Here is a 26,633-nt window from a genome sequence, read left to right as displayed (position 1 = left end):
ACATGGGAGAAACCCACAGTTACTGGAGTTGAATCCTCTCCAAAACCACATACTCCTATTTAATTCATGATCAGCACCACTTGGAGCAGCAAAAGAAGCTGCTTGTGTGGCCCGAGCCTAGTCCCCTGCTGCCTATTTCCCTATGCCAGCACATATTCTGAATCACTTCCCGAGGAAAGCAACATTGTGACACAATCTCTCTTCCCCTCTCCCACTCCTCCATGTCATCCAGTTTGCATACTGCTGGCACTCCTACCCCTAGGATCGCAGACTGCTGGTATTTTTCTTCAGGAGGAAAAACGTTCAATGATCCATAGCCATCAAGCAGAGCACATAGTTAATCCATGGAAACATGTGTTCTTATTCCTACTTCCTTCATCCTTCCTCCCCCAGGCCCTCCTATGACTTGACAAACCCACTTGTGGCTGCCTTGTCTTAAATTAGACTAAGTTCTTTGGGCAAGGGACTGTCTCTTCCAATGAGTATGATCAGCATCTAGAATAATGAGTCCTGACTTCACCCCTGGGTGCTACTATAATTATAGAGGTGCTGTTCGCATTACCATACATAAGATCATAGCAGGAGAGGAGCAGCTGTGACCTTGGCTATATTAGTGCCCCTCAGTAGAAATGACAGTCTGGCAGTGCGAGTAGCAGCACCTTCCATGAATGGACAGAGCTTCAGCGTTTCACTGATTGATCCACAATGGGCAAGGACTGAGATGCACTTTCTGCTGAGCATTTATTTCAGATTTACACTGATGAACCCATCCAGTCTCATCCAGCCAACTCTCTGGGCCAGTGAGCTCAAAGGCAACACTCAGAGTCACAGAGTTTAAGGCCAGAATAGACCACTAGATCATCTAGTCTGATCTCCTGTGTATCACAGACCACAGACATGACCCAACACCTGCACACTAAGCCCAACAATGGAAATGAGACCAAAATAAATGAGTCCCACAGAAGACTAGACTATTATGTACCACAGGCAGAGAATAGGAGGGAGTGAGGTACACTAGTGCTTGAGGCCCTTGCAATGGCAGGGAAATGATTGAATGTGATATACCCACATAATCCTGACTAGTGACCCTCATCTACATGCTGCAGAGGAAGGCAACAAAAACCCCAAGGTCACTGCCAAACTGACTTGGGAGAAAATTCCTTCTCAATCCTACACATGGCGATCAGTTAGATCTGTGCAGGTGAGCATTAAGCGCTGAGAATGTTCGGTGCCCCCTCAGACCACTGGCCCTCCCCATCCACTGACCCATCTCCAGCCCTGGCCATCCCTGATACTTCAGAGGAAGGAGATTTAAAAACCTCCCAGAATATATTGGGGGAGGAAAACAATGCCTTCCTGATCCCTGCAGGTGACCAGCTGGAACCCTGAAGCATGAGCCTGAGCCCTGGTCTACACTACGAGGTTAGGTCGAATTTAGCCGCTGCCATGACTATTGCATAAGGACAGTAAAATACCCAGAATGCTTCTCTCCAGGTTATTCTGATACTGCCATAGCCCTCACTCTGCTGCTCATCATACTTTATACTTTACCCCTCTTAGTTGGAAACCCAGATATTCCAAAATAATGTCTAAACAGGACTTCTGAATCCAAATATCAGTTCCTTTCCAAAATCTGATTTCAATATTAAAGTAACGTTCAGAGAACCAGACCCTCTACTGAAGTAAATCAGCACAATTTTACTGAAGGCAATAGAGCTACAGTGATTTATACCAGTTAAGCCCCTAATCTGCATTCATCAGCATACGGCAGACAGTGATGTACGTGTGCTATTGATGGAAAGTGGCTGATTTGTTTCAGTTTTGTTTGCATGCATATTAAATTGCTTAGGCATCTGTTTGGTTTGTAAAATCATCATTTCAAAGACATTAATCTTCACAAATTATTTCAATTGGTGATACTATTGCAGAATTAAATATTGTGTTTACAGTTACACTATTGATTTTGACTATTTATTACAAAATTTTACTTAGAGGAGTACTGGAGAGATTCCCACTACATATACACACAAACTATCATCTAACCCTAATCTATAGGTCTAAGACACAATCTCTCCAGTGCTCCTCTTGGCGCTATACATCAAGCCCTTCTCTGAGGCTGTGGCATGAAAACCACAATCTAGTCCTCATATATAGCTTTATAACATGCTACATGTAGGTGTAGTAAACAACTCTTCTACCACAGTCCACAAAGGTTGGCAATTATCTAATTTCTCTCCCTTCCTTCTATTTAAACCATAACCCCACCTCGGACCTAGTGCAAATTCTAGAGAGCAAGTGTAGTATGTTCTCCTTGGCCAGCATGGCTCTGTAAGACAGGAGCTGCACCCTGTACTTAGTGAAGCTGCCAAAAGGTCTTAATGATGCAAGATGACGTTTTGGACACTCTGTGTTAAACATTGTGTGGCTTTGCGAAACTACCTGGGGGGTTTCCTCCTGAAATGAACATACCTGTCAGTAATACAAATAATTCTGAGCACTTCTTAAAGACTCTTAACTCAAGCTGTATCAACTGACAGAATGAATCTCTATTATTCTTAGCTCAGAAAAGGCTCAGACTCAGCGCAGTATTTGAATAAGATCAGCTGATGGATGAAAACCGGCTAGCTCAGGGGTTCTCAAACTGGGGGTCGGGACCCATCAGGGGGTCACAAGGTTGTTACATGGGGGGTCGCGAGCTGTCAGCCTCCACCCCAAACCTTGCTTTGCCTCCTGCATTTATAATGGTTTTAAATATATAAAAAGGTGTTTTTAATTGATAAGGAGAGGGGCTTGCTGTGTGAAAGGGGTCACCGTACAAAACTTTGAGAACCACTGAGCTAGCTGAAGCTGAACCCCAGCAAGATAAAAGCTGGTGGGCAGAGAAAAGCATTTTCAAGAGTTTTCAGCCACAGTGCAGCTTTCTTTGGTTGAAAGTACATACTCACAACTGTCAATTCAGACAGTAGTTCAGGAGCATTCTTTGATTCCTAGCTTGTGCTAAGCTCTCAAATAGCAACATCCACAAGCAATGCCTTCCATCATATCCAGCTGGCCAGGAGACTCCACCCATCTTGGAGGACAATGACCTGGCCTCAGTTATTCATGTCTTTGTCATTTTACATCAATGCAATATACCTGGGCATGAAGCCTTCAGCTCTTAGGAAACTCCAATGCTACAGAATACTGCAGCACATCTCTTCAGCAACACAAAACTACCATAAGAGCACATTAGTCCTCTGCCTTCTAAATTTTCTGAAGGGCCAGTCTGTGTTTGTGCAATGAACAACCCCAGGAATCAAGGACCATCACAAACCTCATCACATTCCCCCCTAAGAGCAAGGCATATGTCTTTGACCATGCCTTCTCTAATATATATACATAGCAACAGGTATATTTAAATAAACAACAAAAAACTACCAAAACAAGATACTCCTCCACACATACTTCTCCCCCTATGGAGAGCATGAGAGAACAAACACATGACAGATATTAGTCAGTTTATTCTTAGGCACGCTGAATCATATCCAGATTGAAGCAATTGTCACATTTACAGAGAAAGTAACTATGCAGTTGGGCATATGTGAAACTCTAGCAGCAGAATTTACAACTCCGGAGAAACAATTCTGCAGCAGCAAGAACTTTACTTTTTAGTTATCAGATTTTTCTATTAAATGTTCAAAACTGTTCTGTGCATTATTTGCTATCCACCTCAACAACACTATTTTCATATGGGATCTGTGCTTGTTTCGGCTTTGCTACTAGAATAAAATGCAATGTTAAGGTTGCACAAATGCAAATGGTAAGGCTTTGCTACTGCAATTGTGCAAGTTAGACATCATTTATTGTCTAAAATTTCACCACCTTGTTGGCATATGGGACACTGAAGCATCTTGTCAAACATATGATGCTAAATAATTTATACACTGCAATGGTTTATCATAAATCAAGTTCTGAAGAGCTCTTAGTCAAACCACCAGACTCCACAGCTTTAAAAAGAAGAAAATCTTATTTTAATAATGCAAGAACACAATCTTGATTTCACATAATGGGCCCAATGTACTCTGTTTATAGACTTTGTTTGAATTCATTTATTCCTGTTTTATTATAAGAAATAACAAATTAATCAGTCAGCAGATATTATGAAAAATAGGGGCTTTCTTCTTCCTTGCAGAGGCTGGGAGAATAGTGAGACAATTGGGAAGCCTCTTCTAAAGATTACAATTGCTTGCAGGTGGCAGTCTCTGAGCAGTACTTGTGCTACTGCCATTGGCGCTACCCTCTGTTCTGAGGGCCAACTGTGATTTCATGTTTTCCACAACCTTTCTGTATCTCTACAGCTTCATATCTCACAATACAACTCATCTTCTGGGACCTCACTTTTTAGCACAAGTGACTAATCTCAGGAAGCTGAAATATACAAATGAAAGTATGGAAAACTGTATATGTAAAGCTATGACTCTGACATCATCACTTCAAATGTACTGTTCCAGATATTTTTTGTTGAGCTGCATATTTCTGAACTTCATCCAGTATTTTCAAGACCAGTTTACAATCTTTGGGCCCCAGCAGGTTATGTGATACAGGGCTGACCATTTCACAGTAGTAGGAACCCAGAGGGAAGAATGTGCATCCAAGATCTGGAGAGTCTCCTATTCATTCATTTACAAAGGCCAGTGAAATTGCACAGATTTTATCACAAGCTCCAGCGACATGGGGCACATAGTTTTACCTGTACCTCAGACACAGGCAAAATTCAGATAAGTGAACTCAATCAAGATCATGAGTAAGGGGAAGACAAATACAGAACAAACAACATTGCTTCCTTGGAACAAAAGATATTTCATTATATTTTTAATTCATATTCATCACCCGATATGCATTGTCTGAGGTCAAGACAGTAAGGGACTCAAATATTTGTTTAAAACCATAAGCAGCAGTGGTAGGAGTAGTAGTACCTAATATTTATATTATGGTAATGTCCAAAGGCCCTAATCTGGACTAGGGCTCAGCAGAGCTGTGTGCAGTACAGACGAGAGAGCATCCCTGCCTTGAAGGGCATATAGTGTAGTCCCTCAAAGAACATGATCAGGGTATGTACCACTGGCTTCCATGAATTCAGCATCCAGGCAGCAATCCTGCAGCTCCCAAGAAAGGCCAAAACAGAACCTACAACTAGCATAAAAATATATATTCCTGACAGCGAGTAGCCAGTTACTCCATTGGTGTACTGATTGCTCCTTTTGACTTCTCACATCTTGAACAAATTTGTACTGGATATCTCTGGGGGATAATTTCATGTGCTTGCTTAAGGCTAGGAACTGTTTATGGAGGGTGGCCCTTAATGCAGGATTCACTGTGCAGGAAATCTCTTTTGAGGGAATGTGTAAAATGCTTGAATAACTAAAGCTGAAAGAATATAATAAAACACAGCATTGAAGGGGGAAGGGACAACTGACACATGGTGGAGTGTTGCTCTCAGTGTATCATCCATGGCACTTAAGTATAGCTCACAAGAATGTCCCATATAATTCCACGCAGGGCCGGCTCTAGGCACCAGCGTTCCAAGCATGTGCTTGGGGCGGCACTTTTCAAGGGGTGGCATTCTGGCCCTTTGGGGACGGCACTCCATTTGGTTGTTGTTGTTGTGGTTTTGCTTCGGTGCCAGCACTCCGTTTTTTGTTGTTTTTTTTCGCTTGGGGCGGCAAAAAACCTGGAGCTGGCCCTGATTCCACAGCATTAACATATTTACCCATGAGCGGTTTAGGATCACACAAAAAAGCCAGAACTGTTGTCTAATTAGAAACAGATATCCCTCTGTTTATGCTGGTGTTTAAAAATTAAAAATATTATTGTTTCTGCTCATTCTAATTTGGGGTAAATAACTTCAGTTTTGCTGCTTATGAAGGATTAACTACATTGATCTGAGCTATTGCTAATTGAGACTGTTCTAATAAGGCAGGTGATGTGCAAGTGGCCCAAACGTAGCTTAGCAATGCAACTTCTACAGTATTCCAATTCTATAGGTCTGACCAGAGGGTGCTAATCATGCTGATTTTTGCCAAACTTATTTGATTTGTGGTGCTGACAAGTATCCAGTGGGAGCGACACTGAGATTATCAAACTCATTTTCACTTTTGACCCATACCCAATTTCAGCCTATTGTTGGTCTCCGGAGAGAAAAGGCTAGTTTGCTATGCCACTGTGCCATTGAATTCCCTAGCTAAACCTTAACTCTGCCACAGAACCATATGGTGCCAAAGCTGTTCTCAATTCACTGTCCAAAGGCTTCAGTTTCTAACGCTGATTATCCCTTACCATTCGCAACCAACAATAGTCATTCAAAAACACACAAACAGAAAATAAGGCTGCACAGGCATACGAGAAAACTCCGATAGAGGACAAAGTGCAAGGCCACCTTCCCCCAGAGGAGAATGTGCTCATCGCTGTGCAAATGGCTGCACACAAAATTGGCACTAATTCACTTTGCACAGTATAATATCTGGAAATAATGCAAAGATGCTAATGGTGAATGCTAATTGGAAAATTTCATCTGACAAGCTGTTTTCTATATTACAGCTCTCCAAGTTCATGCACCCTGTAAAAAGTGAACTGGGATAGCTGACTGTCTTTTGCTGTTAAACTCAATGTGCTTTCTGCCAGCAACTTCAGAGAAGCAGTCCCTGCATAAAATGTACTACTATAGAATCCACTGCACTGTCAGAGCCTGGAGCTAGACCCCTTTAGCATAACCACTGCTCCTCACGAGTCATGACTCAATCTTTCCCTCTTCACTAGGACAATGGCAAGGAGCAGTGCGCAATTTAAAATACACCAATTATCCTCAGGACTAGAGATCTACATTTATTGCAGGGGTGGCCAACCTGTGGCTCCGGAACCACATACAGCTCTTCAGAAGTTAATATGTGGCTCCTTGTATAGGCACCGACTCCGGAGCTGGAGCTACAGATGCCAACTTTCCAATGTGCCGGGGGGTGGGGGTGCTCACTGCTCAATCCTGGCTCTGCCACAGGCCCTGCCCTCACTCCACCCCTTCCTGCCCCCTCCCCTGAGCCTGCCCTCGCTCCTTCCCCACTCCTCCCCAGAGCCTCCTGCACACCACAAAAGAGCTGATCAGGAGGTGTGGGGAGGGAGGGGGAGGCGCTGATCGGTGGGGCTGCCAGTGGGCGGGAGGCACTGGGAACGGGGCAGGGAGCTGATGGGGGCGCTCCTGACATATTACTGTGGCTCTTTGGCAATGTACATTGGTAAATTCTGGCTCCTTCTCAGGCTCAGGTTGGCCACCCCTGGTTTATTGGTTCATTTGACTCATATGAAGTGAGAGAAATGAATTTAATAATTTATGAATGAATTTAGAATGATTTATGGATTAGGGTCTGAGAGCACTTCAACAGTAATACTTAGAGCTTGCCTGCTTGTTACCCATATCAATACAACGTTACTTGGAAATAAATTTAGTGAGTGTTCCTCTACATACCCGCTGTTTCTCAGGGTCGACATATCGAATGCCAAAATAGTCTTTTTCCAGTAAGCTGTAATAGTTGCAGATATGATCTATGAGAAACTGACCTTTGGTCTCCTTCTGGAAAAGAAAAAACAAATTAGTAACCTTATATTGTATTACTCTAAATACACTCAGCACACATTCCAAACCCATTATTTGTGAACTCTTAGAAGTCTAATAAAAAGAGTTAAAGAAGGTGGGAATAAGACCTTTTATTGCAATCAAGTGAGAACAAAAACAATGAATATCCACTTCCCCTGAAGAGATACAAAAAATAAAATGTATTCTAAAAATGCTATTGTATTCATCCCTGTGTCTTCACAAATTGCTACATCAGAACAAAGGGTGGCATTTCCTCAGGTATGCTCCTGATTACTTCTAAAATTGCACATTTAGTCTGTCCACTTAACCTTATGTCCACACCTTATCTATCCTTCTCTGCAGACATAAGCATTTTGCATAATGGCCATTTATTTAGCCACAGAATTTCAAACCATTCACGTGTTTTTTGCATTCATAAGACTTATGTGTTGGACCTGATTTTTCACTGCTAAGATCTGTTTGCAGAGGCACACCCACTCTGAGTGCATCACTACAGATGCACTCATTTGTTGTACCCACTCATATGTGCATGCAATTTATGGATTTGAGTGCTCACATAGATGAGGATAAATCAGGTGTAGAGATGCCCACGTACCTTGGGGCTGAAGATCAGATTCCTTACTATACACCAATACCCTAAAGACTTAGGAGGGAGGGATAGCTCTGTGGTTTGAGCATTGGCCTCCTAAACCTAGGGTTGTGAGTTCAGCCCTTGAGGGGACCACTTAGGGGTCTAGGGCAAAATCAGTACTTGGTCCTCCTAGTGAAGGCAGGGGGCTAGACTTGATGACCTTTCAGGGTCCCTTCCAGTTCTAGGAGCTAGGATGTCTCCATATATTAAAAATTATCAGAGATTTCTCATTTAAAAAAAAAATTAAACCTAGCCACAGACAAACCACATGAGAATTTTCATCTCTAGTCAGACAACTGTGGAAGAAAGGCTTCCAAAAAATGGAGATGTATGAAATATCCCTGATATTAAAGGCAGAAGTAGTATTTATTGTATACTATACCTACCAATAGTTTAAAGCTACAAATACCAAAGGGATATTTGTGAATAAAGATATCAATATACTTTTTAACTCTACTGAGATACATAGGATTAGGATAGTTTTGTGGGTTTTTTAAAGTGACACGGCGGCAGGAAATGTTAAATAATTTACTTGAAAAATAAATATAATTGGTAGATATTCTGTACTTCTCATTGCTTCTCACAATGACCCTCAGTGAAAAGAACTCCCCACCTACTAAGAAAAACAGTGAAAGTCAGAGAGCCAGGGGATAAGAGCCTATGCTAAATGTCTAGCACAAAGTATTATTTGTCTTTCTTTGGACCTTTTTGTGGCTAGGGGATTCCTAGTGCCTCTACCCTCACAGCACAGGTTGTAGGGGGGACTTAACTGCCACATCCGCACAGATCATTTAGTCCAGTATCCCCTCTGATAATTGCCAATACCACAAAAAGAACAGGAGTACTTGTGGCACCTTAGAGACTAACAAATTTATTAGAGCATAAGCTTTCGTGGACTACAGCCCACTTCTTCGGATGCATAAGAAGTGGGCTGTAGTCCATGAAAGCTTATGCTCTAATAAATTTGTTAGTCTCTAAGGTGCCACAAGTACTCTTGTTCTTTTTGCGGATACAGACTAACATGGCTGCTACTCTGAAACTTGCCAATACCAGTAATTCTAGAGGAAACTCTGGGGAACCCCATCTAGAAAGATATGGAAAAACTACCCATGAGGTTAAAAGATTACTTACACTCTAAAGCATGAGGGTATTTAACCCCACCCAACTACATACATTTTGTTTTAATTTAGCCAGTGTAAACTAATCCTTTCCTGAATCCTGTAAGCTTTGGCTTCAATGGTATTTTCTAGCAATAAGTTCCATTGGTTAATTAGGTGTTGCATAAAAAAAAACAGAATATAAACTACCTAAGGAAACCTTTAATTTTTCATTCTGAAAGGAGTAAGATCATTTACAGAATCCTTAACGCTGATTCACTCCAGCAGGTTTAAAAAAAAACCCACAACAATTAAGCAGGTTTTGAGAATGTCACAATAAATTTAAACAAACTGAAAAACTTTCATCACACATGGGGCACATTCAATTGTTTGAAATTAAACCCACATTTTGCACAACAATGCTGGTATCCAGCCAGGCATAAGAGGCCTTTTGTATAGAACACATCACACTGAATAAGTTATTCCTTTGTTTCCTTGTTATCAGCATGAGTCTAATGACGATCAAGCTATAAGGTGACATGGGATTCAGAGCAAGCAATACTTTCCAAGTGAAACTCTCTCATCACCATAGCTCCAAAATGCACAGAGTCAAATGTGTTTACAAAATTAAGAAAGCACAGCATGCTTTTTTCCCTAAAGGGTATGTTGAACTACAGAAGTTTACTTTCGGAACACATTTCAATCCTTCTATGACAACTGGAGTTCCAATCTGCTTGTTGTTGCACTGTTTCTCATGATAGTCACATATGAAAATTTCACTAGTATTGCAAATACTGAGATTTCAGATTACTTATTCCAAGTATTGTATTCTCAGTACTATGCACTCTGATACTATGGATGCACAGAAATACTATCTGTTTGTCTGATCCCATGCATCTTGTCGGTACCTAGACTGTGAGCTCTTTGGGAAGGGACTGTCTTTTTCCTGTATGCCTGTGCAGTCCTCACCACAATAGGGCCTTGATTCTTGATTGGTGCTCCTAGGCACTATTGCAACACACATTATAAACAAACAAATAAATACATAAATAAAATCGACTGGGATTAGATTGACATTAAAGTAAATTAAAAATAGCTCCCTTTCACTCCTCAGACAACAATGTCCTTAAGAGACTTTAATTAAACTGCACTACACATGCTGTAGTTACCAACAAGATCCAATGTCTGGAAGTTGAAGCTAGACAAATTCAGACTGGAATTAAGGTGTACATTTTTAACACTGAGGGTGATATACCCACTGGAACAGAAGTTCTCAATCTGAGGGTTGTGACACAGGGGTCGTGAGGTGATTACGTGGGGGTCGCGAGCTGTCAGCCCCAGGCCTGGTGTGGAGCTCCAGCTGACAGCCGATCCCCACCAGGCGCGGGGTTGACAGCCCGAGCCTCTGTTAAATTAAATTAACACACACACACACACACGTTTTTAATTCATGGGGCGGGGTCGCACTCAGGGGCTTGCTGTATGAAAAGAGTCGCCAGTACAAAAAGTTTGAGAACCACTGGATTAGATGATCACAATGTTCCCTCTGGCCTTGGAACCTACAAATCTATGAACTTCCTTCTTCCTGCTGCCCTTAGCCTCAATGCAGCCTTCAATATTGTGTATCATCACCCACTCTTCCTGGACTATCATGCTTCTCTCTCTCCACTCTCCCCTCTGCATAAAGAGGCTTCTTCTGTGGAACCCACAGGGATCACACTTCTTGAGCCTCTGTCCTTTTCCATTTTCCCTCTTTTGACCATCTCTTTCTCACAGTCTCTGCCTTCAAAACCCAGCTACCACTTACACACGGATAGTCCTCACTTGAATCTGCCTTTTGTTTATCATATTCTCTTTGCATCTTCTGTTTCTCCACCATGCATGTATTTAAACCACTCAATTTTTCCTCCTAGTCATTCCTCAAAACTGACTAACATCCTATATTTCAATTTTTAAATGGATGGTTAAATTACAAGCTGTATGGATAGGCAAAAACTAATAATTAGCTCTCCCGTCATGCTTGCTATACATAGATCTCATAGCACTTTACAAACGAGGGTGAGTATTACCATCAGCGTTTTACACAAGAGGTAGCTGAGGCACAGAGAGAGATAAAGCGACTTGCCCAAGGTCATACACTGTAAGTAGGGTGACCAGATAGCAAGTGTGAAAAAACAGGACAGGTGGTGGGGGGTAATAGGCGCCTATATAAGAAAAAGTCCCAAAAAACGGGGTTGTCCCTTTAAAACGGGACATATGGTCACCCTAACTGTAAGTCACTGCAGAGGCCTGGTCTCCTTACTCATCAATAGTCCAGCGCACCTGACTGCTTTCCATAGGTAAAAATTTTGTATATCGCGATTAGGCAAAGTGTTACACAGATAACTATGTAAGCAATAACTATTGCAGAGCTTTGTTATTTGTAGAACTACCATTTTACAGGCAAGTTTTGGTACGTGCATATCGTTTTGGTATGGATACAGTTGCTCTTCCCTGAATCCTCTTCATTGTTTAAAAATTTTCCAGATTCTCTCTAGGGTCCCAATCCAGAGTGGTGCTGAACAGCTTTTACATGGAGTTGTGACTACTCAGCCCCTTCCGGGATTGCTCTCTCCCTCCCTTCTGCATTACAAAGATATATTGAATTTTCTCTCTTCCTCTCAGCCCATCTCTAGCTCATACTCTAGTTATTCAGACTTTTGTCTCTGTGTTGTTAATTCATCTCTAGATTTATTTTTTGCTGTATGTGGGAGCATCTGCCATTTCTGCCCTCCCCCCAACACAAGCATCTCCTGTTGTGTTCTCCCTTCCTCTCATTCCTCTCTACCTCCCATTTCCTATGTATTTACTCTTTACTGTATGTTCCCCTACTCTTCCAATCAAAACCCTGCTTCTTCATGCCCTGCCTTCATTGATCTGCCCTTTGTTTTCCCGGTCATTAATAACTTTCCACACTTCCAAATGATGTTAACCCAGTTTCTCTTTTGTCTCCTTGTATATGCTCACTCCCTGACACTCTCTCTCTCCACCCCTCTCCCACTAAGAGCGCTATAAAATGTCTGCTTCTATAATTGGCTCTGTATAGCCTCAAGGCATTTACAGAATGACTTACTTGTTACTGGAATGGTTTGTGCTGTGGCTTGTTAAACTCTATATGGACACACTAATGAAGGCAGAGTGAACTGTTGGCTCAAAAGGAAGAGGTCTGTACCAAAAACACAAAATGTGAAAAGGGAAGATGTCTATAGGATGCCTGATTGACCAAGAGAGAAGGTATACTCATCAGAGCTAGATCTGTGACAGCAAAATCTAAAAGAAACATCTCTCTGATGCAAATTTTAGAGGTCACTGCTACATATGCATTTTGTGTTTGTAAATATGCTACAGAAAGAAAAGCAAAGAGATTAAAACAAGAACAGTGATGCCTTAATACACAGGCAATCAACAAATCTAAAACACAAATTGTTGAAATCCAAGATGCATTTAGTTATACAATAAGCATGCAATAATCAAATAAACTATCTAGATTTTAGGAATAAAGCCATTTTGGTGAATCACAAAAGGAAGCAACAAGATGTGGATTTTACCAACAAAAATACATAAAGGAATTCCATTTTAAACCAAGAGTTAAAAAAAAAAACAGACCTAAAATGACATTTTCATCTGACAAAGTTATACAGAGGCAGGAAGAACAGTCAATGAATACACTAACTTTTATAGACTTACTTTCTAAACCATTCATTTTAATGAGTCTCTTGCATCACCCAAATCACCACACGCAGTATTTGAGCTCATTAGTGTGTGATCAAAGGCTGGAGCAATCATCGTGTTTTTCAAAACAACAAAGCTCTTTTTCTAAAATCAACTGCTGCACTAACCCTATTGCATGGAAAACTGGTGGATCAAAAACTTGAATTGAATAGAATGGAATTTTATTTTATATAATGACTTTCATACTCCAGGTATCCTTAAACTCTTTACAAAGGAGAATGCAAAGATAACCATGTAGGTAAATACATTTCTTATACATTCAACAATAGCTCATATATAACCTTAGGACTTGATCCTGCAAAGATTTAACACATGGTTAAATTTAAGCTAGTGAGCAGTCTTACTAAAGTTAATGGGTTTTGAATTCCACCTGGATTCTTACCAGATTTAAGAAAAAAATCTACATTAAACACCCACAAAGTTACAGTTCTCAGAGTTGCAAAATTTGCCCCTTCCCAGAAACACTGTTTTAAATATTAGTTTAAAATGTTTTAAACTAGAAAAAGTTAGGAAAGTCTCAGTTATAAGTTAATGAGGAAAAAAATCCAAAACTAAATCAGGTGTTCTGAAATTTGGGTGTTGGTCCCCGTGGAGAGGGGATACAGAATGTATTCTGGGGGAGGTGGGCTGAGAAGCTTTAGGGGAAAAAAACCTTACTGCACCCATTTTACCCACAGCAATGAACAACTAGCAAAGCTGATTCCTCCAGACATATCAGGTCCTCAGACGAGTGCTGTGTATGTGACTCTAGATGGTGGTGTGCATTTTGACAGATTTCTGTTAAACTTGCGTAGCATTATGCAAAGTCGTTGCCATCTATACGTTAACCCGTTTGCTACGACACGGTGTGCACATTTAATTGTTAACATCAACCACAATCGCAATTTTGCTTTTGCTCTTTTTACAATGGATCATTGGCTCTGTTTGAATCAATGCCTTACTGTTTTTAATATTCAATGAGAGTTGCATGATGATTTTTTTAAATCGTTATATGTACCTGTGTGGCGGGGGGGGGGGGGGGGGAGGGCGTAAACTACTACACAGACACAAAGACAGGGGTGCGACCAAATAAGTTTGAGAACCAATGAACTAAATGAATAAATGTCTTCATATTTTCAAATGTTTTATCCAGTGTAGTTTTAAAGGAAATATGTGATGCTGTTTCTTCCAACCACTTCTCTTCAGACACTACTCTGCACTCTCATAGGCCTCCTGATTGGGAAATGTTTCCTGACATCTGGCCCATCCTTTGTAAATTTCATCTCATTATTCAGAGTTATATTCAGGCAGATTACCCTAAAACATTCCTGTTTACAACCTAACATACTTGCAGAAGGTTTTCATATTCCATTTAGAGAAGGAACTTAGGCTGAGATCTGGTTTGCTATTTTAAAACCAGCCTCTAGTCTGATTCTGCAAAGACCTATGGGGCGGGCCATAAATTACATAAGGCATTAGGAGATGAGTGCATCCTAAATCTTTCATGACAGACCATTTGTTTCAGTGTTACAAGGTGGTGGGTGGGTCTTAAAAATCATCAAAATATGTGCTGTGTAACTTATGGATAGCTCCTAAGAATGAGTAGTTTTACCTGTGTGAGTAGTCCCTTTGATTTCTGTTGGGCTACTTATATACAGTTACATGCATTGCTTAAATATTCGAGAGATTAGGCCTTACAGCTGCATACTTTCACAGTCCCATTTTAAAACAGGTTTTAGTTGAATTTGCTTGCGTACAGAAAATACCATCTGAATGAAAACAAACAAGGTTATTCCGTATAATATTGTAGCAGAGACAGTTTACAATATTAATGGGACACCATTACTTTGAAATCTAGCCAAAGTTAACAAAGTGGGTTTGAAATAGAAGCACCTGCTTCTCTGAGCCCCCCTGTCAATTGTGGTGGTTTTGCAATGCTTTCCCCTCTCCTGTGATATATGCGGAAAGCCCAAAAAAGCAGGAGGGGAAACTGACTGAACTGATTATATGCAAGTGATCTCAAATGCACAAACTAAATAAACTAAATAAACTGGAAAGAGGCAATTTCCTTTTCCTCTCATCTTTTTAAATTATAGTTAATGCTAGATGTTCCTTGTAACAATGCTAGGTGTTCCTTGTAACAATGGTAGAAACTAGGAAATTATAGTAGGAAACAGGTTTTCAGACAAAGAGCGATATTTCAGTCTGAAGAATTTATATGTCATAAAGGATTTATATATGGAAAGAAATACCAGAAGCAGCACATGATACCACTGAAGTCTGAGATCATAATGAATGATTTAGCAAAACAGAGAGCGGTATAATGGTTAGTCAATCCATGCACTGCAGAAACCATAAACAGCTGCTTTCATGACTATTGTAACGTTGCTGAAAACGCTCTTGAGCTTTGACAACTTACTGATATTGGTCTTTTCTTAACTATATTTTTGGTACACTTGTCACATATGGTAAAAAAATTATATGTTAAATACAGTTCAAAAACTATTCTTATTTGCAAAGGAATATGGACAATTTCAGTGAGAAACTGCCAATCACACACAACAGAGCATGAGAATCGATTTGGATCTTAGAATAATAAATATCAAATTCATCCTGAAACTCAACAAAGCACCCATAATAGAGCCGGGTTTCAAATGAAACGCAATCCTTCCCCAAAATGTCAATGCATGAAAATAATGTATATGTTAGAGTGTAACATTCTTGTAAGCAGAGGACAAAAAGGCTTTACTAAAATACATTACTTGAAACTCAACACACACACACACACACACACACACACACACACACAAAGCCAGACTGGGTCAATACAGAAATTAAAACAGCTGCAGGGGCATGAGGGCAACACTCAGGCCAGATTTCTAAAACCTGCCAGCTAGAAATCTGGTGACCATCAAATGTTTCTCAAGCAGATGATACAAGACAGCTGGAGAGGAACAGAGTGGAAGTCACAAAAGCATACAAAATGGAAGAGCTGAAATATTCTGGAATGTAAATCAACAAAGTGTCCTTGAAATACTGAATAAGAATGCCAAAACAATTAACAAACCATTTAAACTTTTTTTAAAAAGCAGTACCAAGTAATCCAAACCCAACATGTGACCTCCATCAAAGCTGATTTGGAGTATCTAAAGGGCAATGTCATCCATATTCCGAGGAACACATTTTTATAATGGCCTTAAATCAAATCCCAAAACAGCACAAGCTGTGCACAAAGAGAGGCATTTGCACTTACAAGTTGAATAGTCAGAGGCAGCATTGTCTGACTTGTCTGTGTAAATCAATTAATGCACAATAGATATGTATAGTTTCAAAGGCTGTGTTTAAATATTTGGCCCTGATAGCACTCCAGATCTAAAAAAACATGAAAGGAAAAAAAAGATAAATGTTAAATCTTGTAAATGACAGGATTCCTAGCGTAAACAAGGTCAACCTTTTTGTTGCAAACATCTGTTAAAATCCACTTTACTGTAGGATCAGGGTTTTGTTTTCTATTCACTGCTGAAGCTTCAAGTATGCATCAAATAGATGAGAAGAGTAACAAAGAAAAAAATGTAAAAGCAAAAACAATGGACAACTTCCAAGCCCAGGGCCTGATTTTGTAAAGTCCTCCAACCCCTCACAAAAGGCACTCAGCAACTCTCAGGATCGGGCTCTTTTTTCCTGGTTGTTGTTGTTGTTTTCAGATTTGGCTATAAATACAACACAAATATGACACTTAGCAGGAGCGGCGCCAGGGTTTTTGCCGCCCTAGGCAGCAGCGCCCTAGGCAACAGCACTTCGGCAGCGGGTCCCGGAGTGAGTGAAGGACCCGCCGCCGAATTTCCGCCGAAGACCCGGAGCGGAAGGATCCCCCGCCACTGAATTTCCGCCGAGGGCGGCAAAATGCCACCCCCCAAATCCTGCCACCCTAGGAGACCATCTAGGGTCGCCTAGTGGAAGCGCCGGCCCTGACACTTAGTACATACAAGCTTTGAATGTCATTATAGTGAGGTTTTACTTAACTGCAACATGTAGGGATACCAGATAGCAAATGTGAAAAATCAGGACAAGGGGTGGGGGGTAATAGAAGCCTATATAAGAAAAAGACCCAAAAATCGGGGCTGTTCCTATAAAATCAGGACATCTCATCACCCTAGCAATATGGCAAATTTACAGCTACATAGCTGTACTTATTAGGCCATATCCTTCAAGGCTGGCACTTAGTCAATAAAAAGATCATGCTGACTGTTGTGCATTTAAAATCTCATACCATAATAATGCAGCAATATAGCTTTTTTTCTTCTTGGCATTTTGTTTGCCTAGTTTCTCTATTTACAAGAGAGAGAGAAAACTATAATTGTTCCCACATTCAGAGAGAGGGAGTCTGATTCTCCTCCCAAGTAGAGAAGATTTACACTGACAGAGTTGCACCTAGTTTACATTTATGTAAGAGGAGAATCTAGGGTTACCATACGTCCGGATTTTCCCGGACATGTCCGGCTTTTTGGGCTCCAAATCCCCGTCCGGGGGGAAAGCCCAAAAAGCCGGACATGTCCGGGAAAATCGGGACATGCCGGGCCGGCTGTGCGGGTGCTCGGGGGCCGGGCCGGGGGCCGGAGGCTCGGGGTCGGGCCGGGGGCTTGGGGGCCGGGACGGGCCGGCGGGGCCGGGACGGGGGCTCGGGGGCTCCAGCGGGGCCAGGCCGGGGACTCGGGGGCTCCGGCGGGGGCCGGGCCGGGGGCTCGGGGGCTCCGGCGGGGCCCGGCTGGGGGCTCCGCCGGGGCCGGGCCGGCGGGGCCGGGGGCTCGGGGGCGCCGCCGGGGCCGGGCCGGGGACTCGGGGGCGGGGCTGGGGCCGGCGGTGCCGGGGGCCGGGCTGGGGACCGGCGGTGCGGTGCCGGGGGCCGGGGGTGCTCAGCCGGGGGCCCGGGGGCCGGGCCGGGGACCGCAGTGCTGGGCGGGCCGGGGGTGGTCAGCCGGGGGCCGGGCCCGGGGCCGGCACCCCAGGGCCAGGGCCAGCCTGGGCCGCGCCTCCTCCCCCCCCACTCCCCCTTACCTGCTTCAGGCTTCCCGCGACTCAAATGTTCGCGGGAAGCAGGGGAGGGGGCGGAGACTTTGGGGCGGGGCGGAGTTGGGGCGGGGCTGGGGCGGGGCTGGGGGCGGGGCCCCGTGGAGTGTCCTCCTTTGGGAGGCACAAAATATGGTAACCCTAGGAGAATCAGGACTACTATGTGCATTTATCTGAGTCCATAATTTTATATTATAATAAAGTGGCTAGTCGACATGCATTTATTTGAATGTGAAATGTGAGAATCAAATAAGTGATCTGAGCCTATTTATTTGAATGCTGTCACAGATATAAGGCATCAACATAAACAGAGACAATACATGCACTTGCTCCGATCCTGCAAACGTTTTTACACATGCGAGAAGCCTCAATAGCTGTAACTGTGCATGCAAGAGACTGTAACTTGCAGAATGATCCATCAACAGCCTGAGAGAGTTAACAATTCAAAATTGTCCGGAGGACACATTTTTCGGACAAAACTTTTTTTTTTAAATGAAGATTTGGGTCAATCAAAACATTTTGTGAATTCATGTCAAATTTACCAAACTTTGTTCAAAAATCCAAAATAGTTTAAAAAATCAAAACATCTTATTTTTACATTTTTAAAAATGAAACATTTCATATTTTTCCTCAAATTTTTTTTAAATAAACTAGAAAATAAAATATTTCATTTTGGGTCAAACAAAGCATTTAGTTCAAACTAACAAAAAAAATTAATCTTTTCGGTTCAGCCAGAAAACCGAAAAATCAATTATTTTCACAACTTTGCTGCGGATACTCCCTGACCATCACCTCCTTCATTCCCCAGCTCTTCTATCACTATGTCCAGTCATTCATTTCAAGCAGCAAGAGCCTTTTCTTTCTACATTGTTGTATAATGAATAACTTGTGCTTTCATCCTAGCAGGAACACAAAGTCCATGCTGTTGATATTTACGGTACTCTGCAGCCAAATACAGAGGACTTGCACTTTTACCCAGAAATGTAGCTTTAAAAGGACATCTGGGAACAATCCTCTGTTCATTTGTGTTTTGGAACAGTCAACATTATGTTTGTTTTCATTTGCACTGGTGTAGCAATAAAGCTCACTGAGTAGCACTGCCAGATAGGGTCATGTGCTGTGAGAATTGGACCAATTTTAAAACAACATTGTAAAGACTTCTTTTGCTGCTTTTGGGGGGTGAAGTTGGGGAGGAGAGAGAGCACGCACCAGCCTGCATTTTCCAATACGGAAAAGATTTTTAAAAACTGAATTCTGAAAGTTCAAGTCCTGCGCTAGCAAGCAAGATCCAGCCAGTGACAGGATGGCAATAACTGCCGGCAGCGAGGGGTACCAAACCGAGCTCATGTGTTGAAGCTGAATCCCAATCCCCATCCTTGCCACCCACTCACTGTGAGGCTCTGGGCAAGGGTTTTATGATTCAGTGAGCTCAGTGGGATTACTCATGGAAGTAACTGCTCATCAATGTGAATAAACTGGCCCTCAACCTCTCTGCCTCCATTTCTCCCATGTGTAAAAAAGAGGCAATGCTAGCCTGTTGGGTGCCCTATGCAGGAATACAACACACACTAACACATATGTTAAAAAGTCCATGTTAAATAAGGTGAATGGTATTTTGGAAATAATACTAAATCAGGAGACCCTTGAGCTGTTTCTGGCCCTAAGCAATTGCTTAGTCTGCTTATGCCTAGCTGCACCACTGTGTATAACGGAGATAGTAATAATCACCCTACATCAGAGGAGTTTTGTGAAATTAGATGTTTAGATTAACAGTGCTTTGAAAATACAAGCACAGTATAAAAACTGTGACCTATCAATGACATTCTCCTTTTCCTCTCACAACTAGCTCCCTCCAATATGTTGTGAGTAACAGGTTGTAATTATTCACTTCTAAGTTGCAAAATTTATGGAATACCATGAAGATCCAAATGTTATTTTCACGTTTAACAAACAAAATGAAAAACAATGTCAAGGAGGAGTTGGAGCTGAGTAAAGCCCAGCTTGGAACTGGAACATTTTATGCCAGGAACAAAACAATTATGCCAAAAAAAATGTCTTTGCTCTGGAAAAGTTCACACAGTAAATGTCCACAAGTCTGAAACATCATTATTACCAACCCCTCTAGATTAGCTCAAAAGCAAATACTGCAACAAGCACATTTACCAGCTGGTCAGTCAAAAAGCCCTCTCCCTTAGACTACCTTTGCATGAATCAGGACTTGCACATGGTGTGCTTTACTCTGTATATTTAAACATCTAGGTACATTTTGTATAACCATGTCAACATTAAAATACGCAGGTTGTTGGAGGGTTTTTTTTTAACTCGTGGTTAGTAATGCATTTTGTAACAAATAAAGCTCACTCATTATGCAATGCTCTAAATTTAGATTTTGTAGAAACTAGGTGTTTTCCAAACCCCATTCGTCTGTGCTTTCATAGCGATTCCATCACTGTATATAGGCACACCTAACAAACAAATTAATAAACACGTCTATTTTTTATTTATTTTATTTATTTATTTATTTATTTATTTATTTTAAAAACATTCCTCTGCAATGTTGGAAACACAAACACAGCATCACCACACACCTGCAAACCAGAAAGTGAAAGTATATAAAATCTGAAAGTCAACTAACTGATTGGTCTTGATTCACAGGCCACACTGATTGAGTGAAGTGAGGGGAACAAACAAAGCAATTGCATGAATATAGAAAATTACTGTCAAAGGACGGGAAGTGATAATCTAATCCAAAACAATATCAATTATTAGAAAAAATAGCTACTTGTGAACTACACACACACACACAAAATAAAATTTATAGAAGATATCTTATTTACAGTAAGGTAGAGGCTTTCAGAGAAAGGAATGTGGGGATACACAAAACAAAAGCACAGTGGAGCTACAAGGACATGAGCCAGTTTAATTAGGAGTATGGCAGTCTCTAGTGGTGCCTTTTCATGCAAAAATACACCACATTTAGTACCAGTGTGAGCTTTGAACTATATAAAACAAGCACCTCTGGCTTAAGAAGGCAAGAGTATACGGAACTGTAGGTATTATAATTATACTGTACAAGAATCTTCTATCTTGAGCATGCAGAGCTGATCTTTATTTATAGAATATGTAAGCCTATGGGTTTTTTAAGCCAAGGGCTCAGACTTCAAAACCCATGGTTCTCTCTTGATGCCACCTGGTAACAATGCTTTCTGTACATGCACTGTGCAGCCATGGATTGTTCATTACGCGTCTGCATAAAAAATATATATTTCCAAACATATTTAATAATTTTCCTCTCCCTGACAAAAATAACAACAACAATAATATCAAACTGCAAAAGCATCTGAATTGCCTTTGTCAATGCCTACATCTTACCCAGGATTATGTGATCAAGTCTTATTTCTCCCACAGGCAATGGAAAGGATTAGCTTAAAAGGAAAAAACACACTGCAATCTCCAATGTGCCATAACTCAGGAGACAAATTCAAGAACTGTATGAAAGATATAAAGATACACCACAGAGTAGTTTTCTTACATAAGATTTATTAGCTGATGGACTTACTTCTGCAGAAGGGCCTGGATTGAACAACAACATGTCTCCCACATGGGCCGGTGTACTACAATGCTGTTTGCAAACCTGATTCATGGATTTGCAAATGGGATCCGAAAACATTTTTAGAATGACATTGCTATCTCCAGGGCCAGGTTTCTGAGCCCTTAATTATTACTCAAGCCCCAAGTGTTAATTAATAATTACTGAAGTGGAATAAAATCCTTTCCCTCTATTTCCCTTGGACCATGCAGGAACAAATGACTAAAGCTTTGTCTACACTGGATTTTCATCAGTAAAAGTTTCGTCGTTCAGGCGTGTGAAAAAACACCCTTCCACCCCCCAAATAATGAAACTTTTACCAATGAAAAGCACCAGTGTGAACACCGCTTTGTGGGTGGGAGAGCTCTCCTGCTGACAAAGCTACCGCCTCTCATTGGGGCTGGAATTTTTTTTTGTCGGCAGGCGAGGTCTCTCCTATTGACAAAGAGCAGCTACACTGCGCACCTTTTAGCAGCATGGCTGTAGTGGCACAGCTGTGTCGCTAAAAGGTGCATACTATAGACATAGCCTAAGAAAAAGGAGACATAGTCCAAAGACAAAAGGGAGGCCAGAGGAAATCGTTTTTTAAAAATTCCATGCATGTTAAAGGGAGTAAAATTTCAGGGTTGTGTATGTACATTGAGCTGTGTAAGTCCCATCACTGTTAAATGGAACTGTATACCTAAATCCCAGTGCATTGAAAATTTAGTCTGTTAAAGCATATGCTGAAGTGAGCTCAGAAATAGATAGCTTTTTAAAAAGTTCAAATTCATCTGTGCCATCTATTACCTCAGATGTTACATGAGAAGGGTAAATTGGAGTTAACTATTTTTCTTTCCATTCAGATTCTGAGTTTGCAAACAGCTGATAACACTGTCCAAATAACCAAATTCAATAAGGTATTTTCATCCTCTAGTAACTAAGAATAATTATAGGGCAATATTGGTCAAATAACAGATTATGGAAGAGAAACTAAAGGATACAATTATACAATAAAAATAAACTGAACAATATGCCATGTTGTCAGTCCACACTATCTTTGCAAAACCATCATCAAACCATAATTATACAGGAAAATGGGGGTTATATATTGCTGATTGTACAACAAAAAGGGATAGCAGGAGTAGATTATTAATAGTGGGTAAAGAGACTTCCCCAGATAATTTGCTTTCTATTGATCAGCTATTGACCTGACGTCTATCCAGCCAGTAAATTAGCCTGACCTGGGAGTAAATTACAAATATTACATACTGAGGCTCTCAAAGCCCCCATCAACACACAGAACAGCCAAATGAACTGCACACTGAATGCTCAGCTGGAGGGTTCATTATCATTACTATCAAGTCATATTCCCCTCAGTATGGGCAACACTTGGCCATTTAGGTTTCAATGGCCCTGAAGTGCTAGCCTTACAGAATGCCCTCCTGCTCTAATTGCTTGATTCTGCTAGTTACTTCCATTAGTGCAGTAGTCATGATGCTTGCTATCTGAAGGCACAATTGATTTTCTTAAAAGGAACAGAGTGCTTCCATCAGCAAATCTTCATGCCATTTTCTTCAATTTTCAACTTCATTCAGGAAAGGTATCCGAAATAAATAATCCCTCCCTGCTCCCCCATTGCATATTCCTAGTTGAATCTATGGCATTTTAAAAAACTGTGGAAGACTGACAGTGCATAGAACCACAATAGACCAACACACCAGAATTGACACAGCAGATGAAGACGACATTAATTGGGCATGACACTGATGCAAGGGCAAGGATATAGACTTCAGATCTGCCCACAAACTGAGATGCCAAATTGTACATTTGTATTTCAGTATAATTGATCAGGGTAGCCAATTTTACATGCAAGACAGAGAGTACAAATATGGCAGAATGCCCTAATTATGAAGTTAAATTATCAGAAATTATTAAGAAAATGATACTTCAGTTGAAACTTAAAAGTTAGTTTGCATTAGAGTGATAGTATCTAACAAACTATATAACTAGAAGTAATACTGATTATAGTAGGGCACAGTTAAGGTTGCACCAGGATTTCCATTTTAACAGAGATGAAAATAAGAAGTCTGTGTTTTGATCTAAAAGATCAATTCCAAATACATATTGCAATGTATGAACTTTCTTGAACATTGCAGTTTATGAACTTTCTATAACAGTTTGTGGGGAAAAAAGTTAGTTCTGACATTTTTTAAAATGCCATATAACTAACATTATTCTAATGTCCGGTGTTTTCTTCTGATCCTTTTTTAAAAACTTGCTACAGCAGTCTGAAGTATGAAATTAAATGTATGTGATTGTTTGCTATTAGTATAATGAAAAAAATGTTTGTTTAATGTTGCAATATGTTTTGAATAGTTAAGTTTAAAAAAATGTTACGATTGATAGAAGGTTACTGCTCAGGGTTGATATTTTTCTATATTAAACTATTTTTTAAAATGAACCTTGGAACAGCTATTGATTTTGAACTAAAATGCTTCATACAGGGTTTCCACTGAAGTAAAAAATGAGTATATTCAAGAGCAGAATTTGGTCTATTGTTTATAAGGCCTGCTGGAAAGAGAGAGCTGTCAGATTTTATATATAGAACATTACCCATGTACACCTCTACCTCGATATAACGCTGTCCTCGGGAGACAAAAAATCTTACTGCATTATAGGTGAAACTGCGTTATATCGAACTTGCTTTGATCCACTGGAGTGCGCAGCCCCACCCCCACATCCCCCGGAGTGCTGCTTTACCGCATTATATCCGAATTCGTGTTATATTGGGTCGCATTATATTGGGGTAGAGGTGTATGTCCAAAATCAAATGTATATATCTATATACATCCCACATACAGAAGTGATTCATATAATAAATGTATCATGAACTGTTGAACACCTTGCCTACACTCTTCCCTATGTTGTGATGAGAACCACATAAGCACCGGGATAGAAAAAAATCCATCTCCCCTAGGACTTATTCCAACTCCAAGAGCAACTTCAAAGAGCCAGCATTTTATTTTTCCATTTGACCTACCAGAAATGTTTCTTTCTCCTCCCACCTTGCATGGAATTTTCTTCACAAATTAACCTCTCCCAAAGCCCAGGATGAATAAGATTCAATCTGGGACAAATGAAAATTTTTCTGCATATAAAAATGTCATGATTTTCAGCTTGTTATTTTTGCATTTCCACTGGGAGAGCCCAACACCCTCCTAATGGCTGTCCCTGAATCAGTCTCTTGGTTAATAGAGTACTCTAGGGATGCAGCAGTGTCTTTTGTACCAAGACTGGACAGAGTGATGACATAAGGCTGTTCACAGAGTAGATCCTTTCTTTAAAGGGGAAAGCAGTCTTATAAAGCTTACCAAGCTTACCTGGGTCCAGTATTTCACATAGGTTTTATGGGAAGCTAGTATTTATATTCTCTTATTTTGAAATAAAAATTAATATCCAAGCCTAATTCTGATATTTTCATATTGTGTGCCTCATCCCCCTGCTTTCCTCAAAAACAGTGTTCATAAACTGTACACTTTTTTAAAATCCGAAAGTTCCAAGAACAGTGGAAAAACAGATATGCAGCACTCAACATACCATGTGCTATTCTGTACACTTTGCTCTTAGGAATAGGATTCTTGCAAGTGCTTGAGAAAAGAATGGATGAACAGCCAGTCTTGTGTCTGAATACATCATTAATTAATTAGCTGCAGCACAGGAAAAACCAATCAGCTAATAAAATATTCAGCAATCCACCTCCCCATCCCATCCATTTCACAAATAATTCCAAAAGCATGAACTCAGATATGCTTTTTGTTTTCCTTACATCTCCACTGAAGTCAAAAGCAATTATGTCTAAGAAACTTACTGTAGGCAGCTGAGTAGACAACAATCAGCAGTAAATAGTACACTATCATTTTCCAATGACAAACAGTGAGATTCATCACTGAGTGTTGTGTGGGTTTGATTCAAAAGCAGAGACTCAACCTTGTAATCAGTGTATTGGTAATAGCAAGTTTGAAACAGAATCTCTCTGAGTGCTATAAACTGGAGACAGGTTCTGCTATGGCAATGAGGTCAATAGCCCCAAGTAACTTGGCTAAGAGTGTAACAAATACACTGGCCAAGTGTAATAAAGACCCAGATAAACTCTTAGGGATGGACAATAGGGAGGCCATCCCTATCATGTATTAGTCGGAACAATTGAAATCTGTAAGTTATTACACAGAATGGAAAATGGTTAAGAAGCCCAGCTAGCTCCACTACCCTCATGGTGAATTAGCAAGATTAACAAACAGTTTTTCTTCCAAATACTCATTCTCGGCACTGCTGACAAGTAGACACCACATTTTATTTTAGCTACAGCCAGAACACAAAGTGATGACAATCCTTTTTGTGTTAACATTACATTGTCCTCAAAAGACATCAAATAGTATTTCCAACAATCAATTAGATTTAATCCAAATTAAATAAATTCAAAGACGTACACCTCTACCCCGATATAACATGAATTTGGATATAACGTGGTAAAGCAGTGCTCCGGCGGGGCGGGGCGAGGCTGCGCATTCCAGCAGATCAAAGCAAGTTTGATATAATGCAGTTTCACCTATAACGCAGTAAGATTTTTTGGCTCCCGAGGACAGCGTTATCTCAGGGTAGAGGTGTATTTATTTAAAAATACAGCAGCAAAAACACAAACTTTAGACAAATGTCTGGTAGGAAAACTACAAGAAGATTCTGCAATCTGTTTTCAAATAAGTTATGTAGTTACAAAGCAAAGACAATAAAAGTAATAAACTTTACAACTCTCATAAGAGATAAATTGTTGCTCTCTTCAAATTCACTTTTCCTCCTTGGCATGTCAGATCCACCTCAATGTGAGACATCTTTTCC

The 26,633-nt window shown here is 40.7% G+C and overlaps 1 protein-coding gene across 6 annotated transcripts in view; it reads right to left on the bottom strand.

The window, feature by feature from the left end:
* The window catches only part of FRMD3 (FERM domain containing 3), a 234,146-nt gene that overhangs the window by 129,716 nt on the left and 77,797 nt on the right, over nucleotides 1-26,633 (bottom strand). For 3 of the 6 annotated variants that reach the window (XM_005296806.5, XM_005296808.5, XM_065549346.1), the window contains exon 2: nucleotides 7,496-7,600. The exons of 2 other annotated variants lie outside the window; for them this stretch is intronic. In XM_005296806.5, coding sequence (XP_005296863.1) covers nucleotides 7,496-7,600 — 105 coding nt within the window. The remainder of the gene's footprint in view (nucleotides 1-7,495; nucleotides 7,601-26,633) is intronic. One more of the 6 variants, XM_005296807.5, reaches the window with a different exon arrangement.

The sequence above is a fragment of the Chrysemys picta genome, chromosome 6 (genome assembly GCF_011386835.1).
Source record: "Chrysemys picta bellii isolate R12L10 chromosome 6, ASM1138683v2, whole genome shotgun sequence".
In the NCBI taxonomy this organism is placed as follows: Eukaryota; Metazoa; Chordata; order Testudines; family Emydidae; genus Chrysemys; species Chrysemys picta.
Note: the sequence above shows the minus strand (reverse complement) of the source record. Positions and strands in the feature narration are given on the sequence as shown.